At 33.7% G+C, this 17,346-nt stretch overlaps 2 protein-coding genes across 2 annotated transcripts; both read right to left on the bottom strand.

The window, feature by feature from the left end:
• Positions 1–456: 456 nt before the first annotated feature.
• LOC136820901 (glutarate-semialdehyde dehydrogenase-like) lies at positions 457–7,802 on the bottom strand. The gene is made up of 4 exons (XM_067077138.1): positions 7,709–7,802; positions 3,305–3,475; positions 2,756–2,939; positions 457–1,665 (listed from the first exon to the last, which is right to left on the bottom strand). Exons 2-4 carry the CDS (start codon positions 3,425–3,427, stop codon positions 497–499), a joined length of 1,476 nt encoding a protein of 491 aa, XP_066933239.1. The 5' UTR covers positions 3,428–3,475; positions 7,709–7,802; the 3' UTR covers positions 457–496.
• Positions 7,803–10,019: 2,217 nt separating this feature from the next.
• On the bottom strand, positions 10,020–15,406 carry LOC136820846 (uncharacterized). The gene is made up of 7 exons (XM_067077083.1): positions 15,256–15,406; positions 14,750–14,950; positions 14,054–14,124; positions 13,398–13,494; positions 11,917–12,659; positions 11,158–11,236; positions 10,020–10,475 (listed from the first exon to the last, which is right to left on the bottom strand). The coding sequence occupies exons 1-7, from the start codon at positions 15,302–15,304 to the stop codon at positions 10,255–10,257; spliced, it is 1,461 nt and encodes a 486-aa protein (XP_066933184.1). The 5' UTR covers positions 15,305–15,406; the 3' UTR covers positions 10,020–10,254.
• Positions 15,407–17,346: the final 1,940 nt, after the last annotated feature.

Genomic DNA, 17,346 nt, shown 5'->3' with positions numbered 1-17,346 from the left:
GTACATAAATTCTCAATTTAAAGAATTATTTACTATGAAAATCTCTAATTATAAAAAAATTTCAATTAAAAAATATATATCCTCCATGAGTAACAAAATCTTCAATATTCTAAAAAGTTAAGTCCTGTGCAAAGTTTTTCATAAAAGCATTCAAATTTTTGGAGCCTTCAGATGTTCTTAACTATTTGAGTTTGAAGACTAAAATGTTCTTATTTTCACCGTTTAATAAGTATTTCTGTGCCATTTCTTAAGAAATTGAGGGGTTTTAGAGTCTACAAAGTCTTAAAATGTTCTAAACTTATTCTTAAAATGTTGGCCATCGAAGTCTTATGTTCTTATAAAAAAAGAGTACAATTCATTTCTATTACGTAAAGCCTCCAGTCTTGTTTGTTTGATTGTTATCCAATTATATTATTCTTTCTAAGAACAAACTATATAGGAACATATACGTGTAATAATCTCATATCATCATATGTAATTCGTTTCAAAATGAAAGTTACTCTAATCCGAAATGAATATACTTGAGTTCAGTATAATCATTCAAACCATGAACAGAACCTTCTCTTCCCAAACCAGATTCTTTAACTCCACCAAAAGGTATGATATCACAAGAAATAGCTTGATCATTAACACCTACCATACCAACTTCAAGTGCTTCAGAAACTCTCCATACTTGAGCCATATCTCTGGACATGATATATCCAGCTAAACCAGTAGAATGAGCATTTGCCATTAAAACTCCAATAGATTCACTTTGGAATTTAATAAGTGGAATGACAGGGCCGAAGATTTCTTCTTTGAAGACTTTCATATCAATTTTACAATCTGTGATGATGGTTGGCTCATAATAAAGGCTTCCTTTACTCTCGGCAAGATTACCTCCGACTGCGATCGAAGCACCTTTTTCTTTAGCATCAGTCACCTTATCCTGGATTGAATCTAACGCTCTTTGATTGATGACAGCTGATTGGGTAGTAGATGCATCAAGTGGGTCACCTAGTTGTAATTCAGCTACACATTTTTTCAGTTCTTCCAAAAATTCATCATAAATTTCATCTTGTACAAAGACACGTTCAGCACATACGCACGTTTGACCAGTGTTTCGGAATCTTGACATTACAGCTTTTTGGGCAGCTAGTTTAGCATTTGCAGAATTAAAAACAATAAATGGTGCGTTACCACCAAGCTCCATGGAAAGTCTTTTGACATTTTGAGCGGATCTCTCGTACAGTAATTTACCAACACGAGTTGATCCTGTAAAAGTGATCTTCCTGATAACATCACTATCACAAAGAGCTCCTCCAACTTGGTCTGTATTCTCACGAGATGCAGTCACAATATTGAGTAGACCAGCAGGCATACCAACTTCCTCAGCAATCTTACCAAAAGCCAAAGCTGTTAAAGGTGTCTCCTCAGATGGCTTAAGGACAGCTGTGCAACCAGCTGCAAGAGCTGGACCCAACTTTCTAGTAATCATACCAATTGGGAAATTCCAAGGTGTGATCAAACCACAGACACCAACAGGTTGCTTGATGACTATACGCCGGTTATTTGGTTCAGCGTTGGGTAACACTTCACCATTCATACGCATAGCTTCACCGGCATACCATTCGAAAAATGAAGCAGCAAATTTGACTTCCATCATACCCTCTGAGATTGGCTTCCCTAAATAATATAACAAAGATATTTTGTGTGTCAAAGTGTGCCATGTCATATTGGATTATAACAAAAATTTAAAAATTCATGAAACAATTTTTCTCGAAGTTTTTCGGTGTTCATACCATCATCAGGTTCATAAAAATGATATAGTTTACTAAACTATATTTTTAAAACTAAATTTTTGTTTTAATCAAAAGATATTTTGATATAATGAAATGAATAACACTGCATTGCTACTGGTAACTAAAAGACAAAAACTGACCATAATGAAAAACACTGCATTACTACTGGTAACTAAAAGACTGACCATCGAGTTTCAAGCTGAATGACAGAGGTGAATCATCACTTCAACCTGTCCCAAGCAAGAATAAGTGAAGCCTTAAAATTCGATGTACCGCTTTTCTGGTACTTTCTTTGTTTTCGCATTTTAAACTTTTTCGAATTCTGCCGGGAAATGATATTTCCAATCCAGCGTTTGTATAAAAACAACGCTGGTCGCTTAATGTATATAAAAAAGTGAGCTCAATTCAACATATGAGATTCGACTCTAGCCTTCGGGTATAACTTTTTGAACCAGATACAAAATGCAATTTCTGCAATTTGGGAAATAAGAAAAAAAGGAAGCAGGAAAAATGATTCTTTGTCAGTAGTCCCAATATCGCAAAGCTACCAATGAGCACCTTACGGAGAAATAAATTTCCAATGAATAAAATTAAAATGCTTTGGGTACACCCTTTTTTATAAGAATACGCTTTTATAAGAATGTTCAAGATGAAAACGGCCAAAAATTAAAGAATAATGTTAAGAATATCACCATCATGGAATTTTGCTACTCAAGCTATAAGAAAGCCTTTTTTAGAGCATTTTCAATTATAAATTGTCAATATTACCCCCAAGTAAGGCTAACTCCTTTCACAAAAATGCTATTTTATACTCGAGACGTATGTTCTAAATGTTAAATCTAGTCTGAATTAGGATCCTAACCTAAGAATAATGTAAGAATATTTTAGGATGATTTTCCCGAAAAAGTTAAGAATATCCATGATGACAGATGATGAAATGGATTTACCCATTCTTATTAAAAGAAAGCGTGTACCTGATTCAATGGCCATGATAGTTGCCAGATCTTTTTGGTTACTCATCATTCCTTCATACAGATCTTTCAACAAGGCTGATCGTTCCCTACAAGATGTTGTTTTCCATAGTTGGAAAGCTTGATTAGCCACATCGATTGCTTTCTTGGTATCATTTGCATCACAATCAGCAACGTTTGCTACCAACTGAATTGAATGGAAAAGAAAATGAAATTTATTTGTGAAGAACATTATGTTTCAGGGTTTCAGGCTTTCAGTGGTAAAACATACACCTACTAATGTTGTGATACTGGTGCACATGGACAGAAAAACAAATGAAAGATCTCTGAAGGGATTTGACGATACTTGCTACTTGATCTTAGAGATGGGTAGAGGTCAACAACAAGAAAAAATGTTTCCTCAAAATTGACTAATCAAGGCAAAATTGACTAATCAAGGCAAAATTGACTAGTCAAGGCAAAATTGACTAGTCAAGGCAAAATTTAATTTGACAGGTACCACTAGAGCACTAGAGGAAGGAAGCGTTTTTTAACATAACATTGATTACTCACCTCTCCAGTGGAAGGACTGTAAACTGGAAATGTTTTCTGTGAAGCACTACTTTGCCAAATCCCATTGACAAAAGCTTGCTCTTGGAATGATCCCAATTTTGATAAAATTTGCCTGCTACTCATTTTGATATGTAACTTTTATTGAGAGCAAAAATCTTGTGTTTCTAGTATCTTAAATAGAAAAAAAATGATGCTCAGTTTACAAATGGAAAATTAATGTGGTTGATGGTTTTGATGTACTGAATTTGAATCTGAAATAGAAAAACAATCGTGTCTATAGGTCTATTTTTATAGCTTTGAAGCAGTATTTTCAAGAATCTTCCCTCCTTATGGAAAGCTACTGAAAGTGATTTTTTAAGTTTCATTACTAAAGTCTGTTTCAATACATTTCAATTTTGTGCTTGTTCTGTTGAAACAACAAACAGGAGTGGAATAATATCATAAAGAAAAAACTCAAAAAATATCGACAAATAGGAGATGAAGATTGAAAATGAAGAAGAAGAAAATCAGCTTCTTCAATAATTGTGCTATGATTATCATTTTCACACGAGTGATTCTTAGATCTTAGAGCATCATTAATGTGAAAAAACAACAAAAAAGAGCCCTTTTTTAAGTCAACCGGGGCAAATTTTTAATTGAATGATTATTTTTTTTCGCATTTACAAAAGGTGTTCTAAGATTCAAGAATTTCTGATATAAAAATGAAGATCATAGCATTATTCTATATACAAGAAGTTGATTTGCTTCTTCTTCATTTTTCATCTTCGTTTTTTCATTTTTTAAATGTTTTTCTTTTATGATGATATTCCATTTTGGATTATCTTTTTAACGACCACAAAACCGCTATCTAATTCAAATTCTATCAAAAGTTACAGCCTCTTATTGTCTCCGCTGCAAATTATATTGAGACAGACTTTCTCTAAAATTCGTAGTCTTTTTTTATGCTTTTTTATGAATTTCTTTTCTCTTTTTTTTTGTAGTGCAGCATCATTACCTTCTAGCCAACCTCCCTTAAAGGCCAAATGATGTTTGGATGCTATAAAAGACTTACAAGAGAACTTTAAGTTTTTGATTGCAGCCTTGCTAAGGGCTAAGAGCCAGTTTTTTTAAGAGTGGGCAGGTCCAATAGTTTGAAACTTAGATTGTTTTCATTTTTGGATTTGTTTTAAAGTACAATGAACTGAGTAAAATCCCAAAATATTTTGGTCTGAAAATCCATAATGGCGGATTTATGTCAATTTGAAGTTTTTGACATTTTTGGCATTGCACTTAAAAAGTTTTTTGATATAAAACCATGCTTTCCCAAATCAAAATGAGGAATTGTTTGTTGGTGATTCTGAAACTATTGGCTGGTAAACTATACATATTTTCAAAATGGTAGCTGGAGTTATGACGTCACAAAAACACTGCAAGTTTGATTTTAGGGGTATTTTAGAGCCATCTAACCTGTTCCGGGGAGTTTGTTTCTGCTCAAAATAATAATTTCTGATAGTTCAGTCCCTGGTCTATCCATTTGAAGTGATTGAAATGAAAAAGTCTGGCCCTACTGGCCCCTAGGGGCTGAAAAGCGAATTAGGTCTAAAAAAAGTACAGTGAGTGGTCCTAAATCCGACAGCCCTGCCTAAATCCGATGGGGTCTTTCAAAGATACAAACTAAAATAAAAACAAATCTTTCGCTGTGACGCAATGAAGATACCAAAGTGTCGACTAAACTGGAAGATTTGATACACTGAACCAATTGAACCAAATAACAATAATTGCTTCTTATACTAAACATAATTTTTATGGCAAAATTGTTAACGTTTTTTGAACACGAGCAACAGATTCAGAATAATAGAGGTAATTATTTTTAAAACTCACACTTTTTTGATCACATTAATTGACATCTCGACATTATATATAGTCATCTTGTTAGATGTTTTGTTACGAGATTTCTTGCAATAGTTTATTGTTCAAATTGGAGAGGGAAATGTTTGTAAACATAGAATTTTTTTTCATAGCAGTTATTAGGGGGGTCGGATTCAAAAATGCGCTGCTAAAGGAAACATATTTGACAAAATCAAAGGTATTTGATACAATCGAAGGTATTCAAATATGATAGAAAGAATCGAAAAGTAATCAAAATAATTGAACAAATTGAAAATGTAAATGGTCGAAGAAAATGCCATCTGGTATCTGGAGTCGAGTGAGTATTCGATCACCGATAATAAAATCGATATTGTGGTAACTAACCATCTTCAATTATTATTGATCATTATCAATGAAAGAGCCATGCATAATTACTGTATCATGCATATTGTAATAATTATGCATGGTTTTATCATTGTTTTTTTTGATGGACTACAAAATTTTTTCAACAGGGTGGCCTCTTTGAAAAAAGGTCTATTGGTACCGTCTTGCTTGAAGGGGCCCCCAGCCAGCGGTTTGCGTGAGTGTGTGAATGGGCTTTTTCACTTGCGTGAATGCGTGAAAATTAAAGAAAAACTGCGTGAATGCATGAATTGGAAAGCTTTGCGTGAAGAAAAATTGCGTGAATTGCAGAAAAACATTGCGTGAATGCGTGAATTTGGGAAAAAGATTTGCGTGATTGCGTGAATTGAAGGTCCGCTGGGGGGCTCCTTAAAGGATGTTTTTTTTTTCATAAAACATTTTTGCAATGATCCAAGGGGACGTCGACAAACGATTTTCCTTTTTTTAACGGCTTCTGGCCGTAATGGGTGGGAGGGGGTCACTGCAATGCCGTTAAAAAAGTTTTTAAAAAAAGGGAAAGTCTCACTTAAAAATTTCATCAGTCCAAAAAGTAGAAACATGTGAAGAAAGGCTAAGACCAAAGCAACCACACGACATTCACCTTATTCCCGATTACCAATTAATGCTTCGACGAGAAAAATGACTGGTCACGTGACGAAAGTCGGCAATTTTTCCCACTGCCTCAGTTGACTCCTTGCTCCACCCATCCCGCCCTGACTTGCTGCGGGGCTTGGAGTTTTAAAATTGAAAGGTCACGGGTCAAAACCACATGTTTTTGAGGATTACGAATCGAAAGAACATGGCGGCCATGGATAGCCATTCCAGGGTCAAATTGAAACTATTCTGGTGGCAATCAAACCTAGTTCATCTTGTAGAGTTTGAAAAAAAAAAAAAATGAGGGGTCATACACCTCTTAATGATAAGCGGTTCCGGAGATATTGAGATTTTGGTTCCGCTAAAATAGCACCGCTCTAGACATTTGAGGTTGACAATTTAGCCCAGAAATGGCATATAAAATGGCACCGAAATAAGCTGCGAAAATTGAAAATTCAAGCTTTTGTATTGAGTCAAGATATTCCAGATATCTTCATTTTGACTGCAGACTTTGATCAAATTCTTTTTGTAATGGCTTGCTAACACTTCAAGGAAGAAATGAAATTGCATTGCAAAAAAACAATAAAAACTGTCATAAAGCGGAAGTTAAAATTGCTGAACCTACCTATAAGCGCTGCGGAGGAAAAATTCCCCATGGCATATAAATAACTGTTTTAGGCTAAAAAAGGGTCAAATTTTTCAGTGGTATCACTCTCTATAATTCTGGTCCTCATTTTCAGGCTGAAAATGCTTGTCAAAGTATGAAAAGTAAAAAATAATAACTTTAATGAAAGAATTAATTTCAGAGAGTAGCACCATTGGATTTCTCAGGTATTTTCTGATAAATATGGAAAGTTTCACTGTTTGAACATTTTTTCCTCCGCAGCACTTTGAAATCAAAGATGAGTTGTGAAATTTTTTGTGTCCCGCAGATCTAATTTTTCTAAAAATGGCCTTAGTTGAAACGAATTTTTAGACAAAAGTGTAGAATATTACACCTGCATATTGTATATGGTTGGAAAGCTAAAAGAAAGCTCTAAATTACTCAAAGATAATTAATTTTATAGCTCAACTACACAAAGAACAATTGCTTAACCTAAAATTGAAGATTTTGATAAGCGTCAAATAAAAAACAAGCAAACTTGGAATGGCTACCATGGACCAGTGAAAGTATTTACTTTTGAAGATTTATTTGGCCGCTAAGACGTAGGGGGGGAGGGGGTCTGAACCTTCACGGCCTCAGGCCGTTAAAAAAAGGAAAGTCGTTTGTCGACGGCCCCCAAATAAGTCAAAACATAAAAAATCATCTTATCTTCTATCCTGCATCCACGTTTTGCATTCAACTTCCAAACTCCTCACACAAAATTGTGATCAAAATAGCTTTACACTAGATAAAATTCCCCATCAAGAAAAACCTTTGCCCATTTTTCTGTCCACGTTTTTTTTGTTTAAAAAATACCTTAAAAATTGATGGGATGGGTGACTGTGCATTACTGTACTGATTGATTAAAAACAGAATCAATATTACAATTGTGAAATATGAAATTAGAGATAACTCACATTGTTGTGTTGCTTTCTTTGGAAAGTATTTTATTGTCTGCAGTGTTTGTAGAAGTCCTGACCTGACGAGGACGAGGTGATATCGTTTGCAAGATAATAGTATGGAATCAAATTTCGTTGTTTATGTTTTTCTAGCTTTAAGTAAACTTCTCTTCTCCGATAATTCTTTTCAAAATATGAAGTCTCTTAAAGGCTTTTCCGAAAATTACTTAAAGAGGAAAGTTAGCTTCTAGGTTAAAGAGCATGTTTCCCGCGCTTTTTCAAGGCGGCTTTTCGTGCTCCATTGCGCGCTTATGACGACTTACTATTGGTCCAAAGTTTTGAAAAAATGTTGAATATTTTTGCGTTCAACCAACGGGAAACCGTTATCGGGGCGCAATCAGTCCTGGTGATTACCCATTATCCATTCCAGTGAAATGACCTATTAGAATAATCGGACCCTTTCACAGTTCAGAAAATTTACCTGAATTTCATTGAATGAATTTGGGCAAATGATCGGACTTAGCGGTATGTGAGATTTTTTAGAATTTTGCCAGGAGCTTATTCATATTGTTCACACTTTTTACACGCCCTTGCAGTGCACTCTTGCACTTTCACCCCTTCACTTTTGGCACCCTTAAAGGGCTGCACACGGTAGGTCACTTACGCCTTGAGTTGGAGGCGAACCCTTGGTCACAGAGCACCCTATTTAACTCAAGCCAATGAAATCATCAGAAATTTTCATTTGAGTTGAAAAATTTGGTTGAAAGACCTTCTTACCTTTAGTTTGAAGGAGATAATTCCTCTTATACAGGGCAAAACTTATTTCAGGGATATCTACCAAAATTTTAGTCCAAATTTTAAGAATTTATGGACCTTTTTGATGGAGTTATATTGATTTTCGTAATTTTTGAACCCTTGCAGGGACTCAATTGCTTTTTAATTAATGGTTTTTGTATCCCTTTGAGAGACTTTGACGAGAGCGCGAATGGGACACTTATGGCTCACATATACACCCGGCACCCATTTTGCCTCAGTATCCAACCCCCACCAGATACGAACATTCTCCAATTCGGTGAAATTTTAAGCTATTTGGAAAAGTACCAGATATCATCAAGTATTTGAGAGCTTCACTGGAGTATAATATATTTGTATTTTCGGTCGGCAATCACATTAATATGTATAAATAAAATCCTAATGAACATATTGAGTAAAATAAAATTCGAACGATTGATATAAGTAAATCAAAATGGTAAAAAAGGAAGTAAAAATATCTATAAAAGTGTTAGAAACCTATTGTCAATGATGCATATGGCAGAATAAATTTTGATTAATTTTGACCGGATTTACAAAAACGACATGGTATTTAGAAGGACAGACCAAATGGTTGCAGACCAACCAACTAAAAACATAGAGAAGAAAAGTTTCTAAGGAATTTTTCAGGTTTTTTTTTCAGATAATGTTTGAAAAAGTTTGTATTGCAGTAGATAAAATTGATCAAAAAAGAGTGTACTATACTAGTGAGGAAAAAATACCAAAAAGTAAACTTCATAAAAATTTATTAAAAAAAAGATTATGAAAGAAAAGTAAGAACAGAATACAAAGGTTCTTCAAAAAAAGTTAATAATTTACATAAGGCGAGGCCAATATAAATTGTTGTTCTACGGGTCAAGCTACCCAAAAAAGAGTGTCGGTCGGCGAAAAAAATAAAAATAAAAGTAGCTATAAAATCTCCTAAAAAGGCAGCAAAAACTACTATATCTTGACTAAAATGTAAATAGGAAAATGAAAATACACAAAGAGGTCGAATTCATGGATAAAATGAAAACCTTGGAAAAACTACCAAAATTTTGAAAATTTGGCAGTCTGTAAAGCAATGAAAATAAAAATTTAATACCGAAATCAATTTTATTTTTATTTCGATTTTCAGAATTTCAGGGTCGGTCGGGCCGGTAAAACAAATAATCAAATTGGTCTCGCCTAAAACACAATAATGTCATTAAAAAAGTCAGTCAAATACTGACAGGGTCGATTTTCATCAATTTAAATTTACAGGTAATTTTAAATATCTTTCCATCCCTAGACTACCCTGGGTGTATCACAGAGTCTTCAAAAATTAGATCTAATAGACTTTTGCATAAATTACGTTACGAACATCAATTGCCTCGTTTTGAAATTATTGCCATGGTGATTAACTCCCAGCGAATTTTATCGAAACTACTTCCTACTCATAAAAAAATCATTTAATGTCTCGATGTTTGTGACGTAATTTATGAAAAAGAACTATATAATACGAATAAAACCCAAAACCAGTCCAATAAAATAAAAATTTCTTTTTGAGCTCTTTCTAAAGGTAATTAACAATAAGTTATGAAGTATCTGGTGGTATTGGATTTTGACACTGGTAAAAAAAAACTTGAAAAATTGGTTAGTGAAGGGTCAAATAGATTTTTCATCGGAATAATTCGATTTGTATTTCCGGCTTGTAGCTAATATTTTTGGGTTGGATGTTGAGCATGTGAAATGTAATGTTTTTTTATGATCACAAAAATTTTTTTTTTCATTTTTTACAGATCATCATCGAATTCATCATCAGCCAATTGTATACGGTGTGGTAATCCAACCGAATCATCCATGTGTCTGCGCATGCGTGAGTAGCGCGTTCGGTGCCGGCAATATATCACCACGGCAACCACAAGTAATACAACAGCGATACATGATAAAACACCAATCAAAATGGACGTGAGATGACTTTCACTTGTAACGCCTTCAACTTCACGTTTGTATGCTAACAAAGAAAAAAATCGATTAATATTATCGGCGTTTTATTTAACTGGTAAAAAAACACCGCTAAGACATTCTGCTCTCAACTACATGTGATTGGTTTGAAAGTTAAAGTAGATAGGATTTTGAGTCTTTCTTGAACAAAATATTTTCTTAAAATTTTCGCTCGCGCAACGCAGGGGAAAAAGGAAAGAGGAAAACTTCTTTCTTTTGTCTAAAAATGCTGTGTAAGCAAATGGTAGGAGTTAAAGGTTAAATCATGTAATAAAATACGAATTTATTTTCTCATCATTAATAATATAATCACTAACGGTAAATCTGATGTAAGTAAACTAAAAAGTCTGTTAGAAGGATCCTGAATTATATAGTTTAAAGATGTCTTCAGTCCTTTGATTTAGATTATTTAGGAAAGTTACTCTCAAAAAAAAAATTTTCCACCTAGGACATTCTTACAGTATACCAATTTTTAGGAAAAAAGTTTTTGAAAGTTCCTTTTTATTTGCCCTAATTCTGCTTATTACTAGCCTCCTTTTCAAAATTTTTCCACCCAGAACATTTTTATTCCAAACCCTCTCCCTAGCTTAACACTCCACTTATTCCAAACCCCCGTTTATTAGGTATCAGAGAGTACTTCAAATTTACTGATGACAGAGACAAACAAAAAGTAAAACAAAGCAACAACTTACCTTGACAAAGGGAATCACGTGTTTCATTGAAATAGACATTCAATAATGGAATGATTTTACCATTAAAGTGACGCAATATCTATAGAAATACAAAAAGGTTTGTTTGTAATTGGTATTCAAGAATTTTTTTCATTTCGAGTAAAAGTAAAATGTTTAGAATTTGACAAAGTAAATAAAATTGTCAAAAACTTATGTTATTAAACGGGGCTGTGATCTGATTGGTCATTGTTACTGAAATAGGAAGCAAAATTTTTCAAATGTCTTCGATCTCAGAGACTCACAAACCTGCGGGAGTTACTTTTTTGACCCCTAAGTAAATCTAGCTTTAATCAAATGGGGTCAGGACCTAATCTCAGACATATATGTGTACTAAAAGGGTTTTCGAGAATTTTTTGTATAACCGCCATTTCAGACAAGTGGCTTTTTTAGTACACTATCATGTATTAAAATCTTTAGGGACATTTTGACACAGTGATCAACCTTTTTTGTTTTATCAGGATAAATCTGTCTTCCCTTGACCATTTCTCTCAAAAGTGCCGATTTTTGCACCTATAAATTCATTTTTTACCGACCCCTACCCCCTGTGTTTTAATTATGACTCAAAGTCCAGTAACCCCGGGGGTTGGTACTGCTGTATTGCAAGTCTGACAGTAAAAATCTGATATATCGTTTTGACTTGCAACCATTTTGCTGTTGATTTGAAATCGAGTGTCCCCACCGGGCCGGTAACCGACATCGTAAATAGAGAGTGGTACATACCATGACTTGAGATCCAAGTCCACTGTATGCAACATATAAACTCGCCACACCGCCATCAAGTTTCAAATAGCCATCACTGTTAGTGAATGTTCGCTCATAGGGATACCAACCCAATCGCATAATATTCTTTTTGACTCGTTCAACCGACCAATCATTGCCACGAAGTGATGTGACGTCAAGATAATCCTTAAATATCATTCGTTCGTCAGAATTCGTGATGTGTAAATAGACCTTACCGGACATAGGGCGTTCACAAGGTCTGAATTTAAGGCCGGTCTCCACGTACCGAGTTTCGTTATATTTATCAATCCAATTTACAATGCATTCTTTATCGAAGCCATGGTTCTTATTAGTGCAATTGGATGCAGGACATATTCTACCTATCTGGGTGTCGTACACGTCAGCAATTAAAGTCTCAGCTACACCATCTTGTTTGGATAAATATGATAATTTAGATTGAAATGTAGATGGTACCTTATGATTCTCAATGACAAGGTGTAATCCACCGTTCGAAACACCCGTTTGTGCCATCGGGATCAAAGAATCATTTTTAGTGTCTGTGTATATAAACTGTTTAGTGTCAGCTCCATTAGAAGTTAATACTGTGTAACTATAGGGTATAGTACAAGGATCAACAAATAAGAAATATATCATTTTTGGAATTGATTTTGGTGTTGCACTTGAAGGCACCACTACGCTTGAGTATGTACCAAGGCGCTGGCTCAGCGTTTCCATAGATGGTTCTGAAATTAAAACGGAATAGATATGGATGATAGATAAAGGTGGATATGGAAAACTTTTTCTAACCTAAAAACCTTCGAAAAAGAATCGAATGGTCATCAAAAAGATAAAAACATTCTTTTGATCAGTTGTTGTGCAAGCGAAAAGAAAACATTTCTAATCATAAAATTGTACAAATAATATGATTTCTCGCTTACCAGACCCCTTTTCAAACGCGGTCTTGTATTTGTGCGGTACAATATAATTACAGAATCTTTCATGTTGACGCTAAGAGTGATTAAAAAACCACAACCGCTCATAAGTATTCCTCCACCCATAAAGGAAACCTATTGGTAGGGGGCATGTCTGGGGAGACTTTACTCTTGGACAAGGTCACTACATGGAAAGAAAAACATCTAAATTCCAAATTAGGACTATGACTACTTGGAGTTAAAAAAGTATAAAAATTAAAATGAGAAACAAGCATGTCACACATTTTGATCATAGAAAATCTTATCAGGCCTGATATGAGTGCTCCATTTTGAAAGGTTAGAAATACATTTCGAATGGAGTCTTTCGGTTTAGGCCTATCAAAGATGCCTTGAGACACTGATGTTTTCCCCTTAAATATTGATTGACTTTTGGGTATTCCTTTCCTGCTGAATATAAGAATCATGCTCCATCTCTCTTCTGATCAAGATCTCAAAAAAGCATTATCTCGTAAATGATTTGAAATACTTTCACTTATAAATTGGTCTTACTTTTAGGACGTTCCTGACTATGGCAGTCAACTGATTTTGTTGGGAAGATGAACGAATGCTTGATAGGATCGACACCACGACCAATACCCACACTCAACTAGAAAATAAGTTTGAAATACAGTATGCCATTATATGATCTTTTATAAGAACAAATTACATAGGAGCATTAGACTTCGATGGCCAAAATATTTTAAGAACAAGTTAAGAGTATTTTAAGACTTTATGGACTCTAAACCACCCGATATTTTTAGAAAAATGGATAAAAATACTCACAAATATTGAAAGTAAGATCATGTTAAGAAAAATTTTAGGCTTGAAACTCAAAAAGTTAAGAACATCCGAGGCTTAAAAAAACATTGGATGTTTTTAACAAAACTGACAAATTTGGACAACTGCGAAATAATGACGTGACGAGGCGAGGACTATGTTATTGTTATGACCCATAAAATGACCTCATAATTATAGTGAAAGTCAGATTATTTAGAGCAAACAAGGGAATCTTCTTTGGATAGTTTTCTGACAAGGTCCATCTTTCAAATTCTAGCGGTAGAAGGTCCATGTTAGCAGCCAAAGTTAGTACCCCAAACCCCATAGAAGAGATGTGTATTGTGCTTTTAAGGCCAAAAGTGTATAAAACAAAGATTCTGGCTGCTTACAGTGAGGTTGAGGTATCCATCAGTATTTGAGAGAGAAGTTGAAAAATCTCCGTGTTCGTCAGTCTTGCCATCTAACAAGAGAAACGATTTAAGAAAATAAGTTACACTACATTCAGTAATCATAGGGCGGAAGAGGGTCTGATCCCCCCTTCTTAAATGATTTTTCCGGAGGTTTCACCCCCCCCTTAAGTAAGGGGCGTCCGAACTATGGTAATACTTAACGAGATCAGTGTCTTTCAAGGACATTTGGCGGTTCGCATGATGACGTGATCAAGATTTTGGTGTAGGAAAGTAAAAAGAAGATTTTGGTCTTAATGAATCAACGGTTAATCAAAAGTTACAATTAAGAGACTGAAAAATTTTGGCCGCCTAAAATTGACAATTTCTGTATTTCTAGGTTTTTTGGTAAGTCTTCCTCAACCCACAAAACGCAACTAGTAATAAAAATAATCAAAATATAGTAGGGGTAAGTAACCCTTAGAGGTGGGATGAAAGACTATGGTTCCAAAAATTAACTAGGAATTCGAGACTTTGGTGTACCGCATGAAAAATTATATATCACCCTGAAAAACATTATGCTTCATTTCTAAACCTTCAGGAAGGAAAGCCTACTTTGTTAACCTTAAACTTAATCAGAAATAGCATTAGCAATGATTGGTATATAATAAATTGAAATTGAAATAAGAATACACAAACCATTGACACGGAATGGGGTTTCTAAATTCGTTTTTCTGATAATCTTGAAATCATTTGATATATGAGTTAATGAGAGATACGGTTGAGTTCCTTCACACACGTGAGAAGATATGACAACAATGGCATTGGATGGTAGTCTACAGAAAGCATCATAAGTCGTAATTTGGTTTAATAGTAGAGCTTGTGAGTTGACAATAAGACCTGTAACGAAGAAAAATGTACAACTTTTGTGCTTTATGGCCTCCCAACTCACATAAAAGTGTAACTTGGAATTTTAGTGAGGCAAACAAATGCAAAAGCCAGCCTCTTGGTATTATATTATATTGATATGGAAGAACATTTTCCATAGCATTAAAAAAGGTTTTTGTTGGGGAAGGGGAATTATGTGATTCTGGTGAGGCTGAAGTCTCCCCAGTCTCTCTGCTTCTTCCAGGCCTGTAAAAGCCTCACTTCTTTCACAAAAGAAAGATTAAGTTTATAATCCAAGATGTAAAATAAAAACTTACTTAGAATGGTTAGGAGTACACAAGCTGATTGACATTCTGCCAACATCATTTTAACTGACCACCAAAATGTCTTTGTTGTCGTTAAAATTGAAGAATCAACATTGTTTTTATTTCAGATTACATTTTATATTAAAGTAAATGGTGGATATCTAAATATAAGTAATGCAGAAAATTAATATCAGCATTAAAGGTTTTATTTTTATATAAGAGTGATATCGTTTGCTTACTCATCAATTTTAATTCACAAGCTTTTTCACATTAGATTGACACGAATGCGGAGCAAGATTGGTCAGAAAGAGGAAAAAATATATATATATTTGCTTATATCAGCACAACATAACAATAGGAAGACACTGTCCTGATATGAAATATGTGTCTGATATGAAACGGGAAAACTTATGTGAAAAATAAAACCTTTAAATTGTTTTTGTATTTTGTATTTGTATACAATATGTAGGATTATTCTTCTATCGAACAACTTTAAGCAAAATGATAGCTTTCTGAATACAGATAAAGTTTATGTATACCCAGTGCCATAGGAAGCATTTTGATAAAAATTCGACAGAAAATAGAAAAAAAATCCAAACTGTACATGTCCAAGTAAAGTAAAGGATAACTTCTTCTTAAAACAAGGTGAGATTATAGTATTGACCACGTATCTCACATGTCCAAACTAAAGTAAATAGGATTTAACATTAAAAAACTCAAAGCAATACCACTTTGACAAACTCTTGTTGCCAAAATGAAATTTGATATCTTTCATTCATACAGGCAGAGTTTATAATATAAGAAGAAAAAAACTTGTTTCTCTCAAGTATTGTTTTATAACTGTCTCATAGAGAGGAGGTATAATATACTGTAATTCTTTTTAAATAGAAATACTTATAGCTTATCAAAATAAAACAAAAAATGTTTGATATTGTGTCTCTGCTGAAGCCTCTCAATGTAACACAGCTTTTTAACTTCGTTTAACATATACCAATAAATTTTCATTAATCATTGAGTAACCATTTATTTATTTTCTTCTAATTCACAACCACATTGTAATCCCTGCTCTTAATTAAATTCAATTAAATCATGTAATTGGCTGACCCAGAGACAAGCCAAAAAATGATATGTGCGGATCAAAATCTATCTTAATTTAAATTCAATTAATCAACTAATTGACTGACCTAGACACAAGCCAAAAAATAATATATGCAGATCAAAATCTATTTCTTTGAATTGACAAGTTGACCATGTATACAGTAATAATGATTTCATTTTTGATTGAAAACAATCATATCGGGTCAATCATCAAGGTTGTAGTTTAATGACCAAAAAGTAACATAAAAATATTTTTTTCATCTTAATATTGATTTATTTTATCAAGTATGAAAACACTTCTGGGTTTCAAGGAAATAAGATTTATAAGTAAGAAAAAAAAAGAAAAACAAGTTGTGATGCTGATAGATATCTATTCTATCTATTTTAATGAAATATTTTGAGGGGAATTTAAGAAAAACAATGGGAGTGTTTTTAATGAAGAAAATAAAAATGATAATCTTCAAATTTATGGTAAATTAACAAAACTTAAACTTTTAAAAATGAAGTTGTTTTTTATTTCATCTCTTAAAAATAAAGGTGAAATAACTGATTATTAAAAAGATCAAGTATCACATTAAAAAGTTGTCCTTTTTCAATATCCCATTTCCTGGCTTTTGTTTGAAAAAAAATCCAAAAAGCTTGAAATCTTCCTTACAAGGGGAGTCTACTTTACATAAAAATCTACTTTCTTAGGAAAGCTAATTCAGAAAATTAAGATTTTCTTATTTTTATTTTCAATTTTGCCCACCTGCAAAACTTTGTTTGGCGTAGACCTCAGTTTGAAACAAACTACAATTTGGTGTACCAAATGCTGCATGCAAAGACTTAAGCTAAAGTCCTGTGAAAGCGAGACAAAAATCAGTTTTTTGGTGTTTGCAAAAAAAACAGAAAATCCTTCCCATTCATATATGTGAATAGAGAATTAAAAATACAACTTTTGCGTTTTTCCTTTTTTTGCAAATGTTCAAGAAATGAAAATTAAGGAATAATATAATAATTGAATAC

Source organism: Clytia hemisphaerica, unplaced genomic scaffold, assembly GCF_902728285.1.
Source record: "Clytia hemisphaerica strain Z4C2 unplaced genomic scaffold, Clytia hemisphaerica genome assembly, whole genome shotgun sequence".
Taxonomy (NCBI): Eukaryota; Metazoa; Cnidaria; class Hydrozoa; order Leptothecata; family Clytiidae; genus Clytia; species Clytia hemisphaerica.
This window is presented reverse-complemented; position numbering and strand designations above follow the sequence as displayed.

What these genes read in the sequence shown, in the direction of transcription:
- LOC136820901 (XM_067077138.1), bottom strand. Translation starts at nt 3,427, where the DNA reads ATGAGTAGCAGGCAAATTTTATCAAAATTGGGATCATTCCAAGAGCAA. An exon ending in ACAGTCCTTCCACTGGAGAG is followed by an intron (nt 2,940 to 3,304) that starts GTGAGTAATCAA and finishes CATTCAATTCAG; the next exon opens with TTGGTAGCAAACGTTGCTGA. An exon ending in TATCATGGCCATTGAATCAG is followed by an intron (nt 1,666 to 2,755) that starts GTACACGCTTTC and finishes TATATTATTTAG; the next exon opens with GGAAGCCAATCTCAGAGGGT.
- LOC136820846 (XM_067077083.1), bottom strand. Translation starts at nt 15,304, where the DNA reads ATGATGTTGGCAGAATGTCAATCAGCTTGTGTACTCCTAACCATTCTA. An exon ending in ATGGATACCTCAACCTCACT is followed by an intron (nt 13,495 to 14,053) that starts GTAAGCAGCCAG and finishes CTTATTTTCTAG; the next exon opens with TTGAGTGTGGGTATTGGTCG. An exon ending in GACTTGGATCTCAAGTCATG is followed by an intron (nt 11,237 to 11,916) that starts GTATGTACCACT and finishes GTATTTCTATAG; the next exon opens with ATATTGCGTCACTTTAATGG.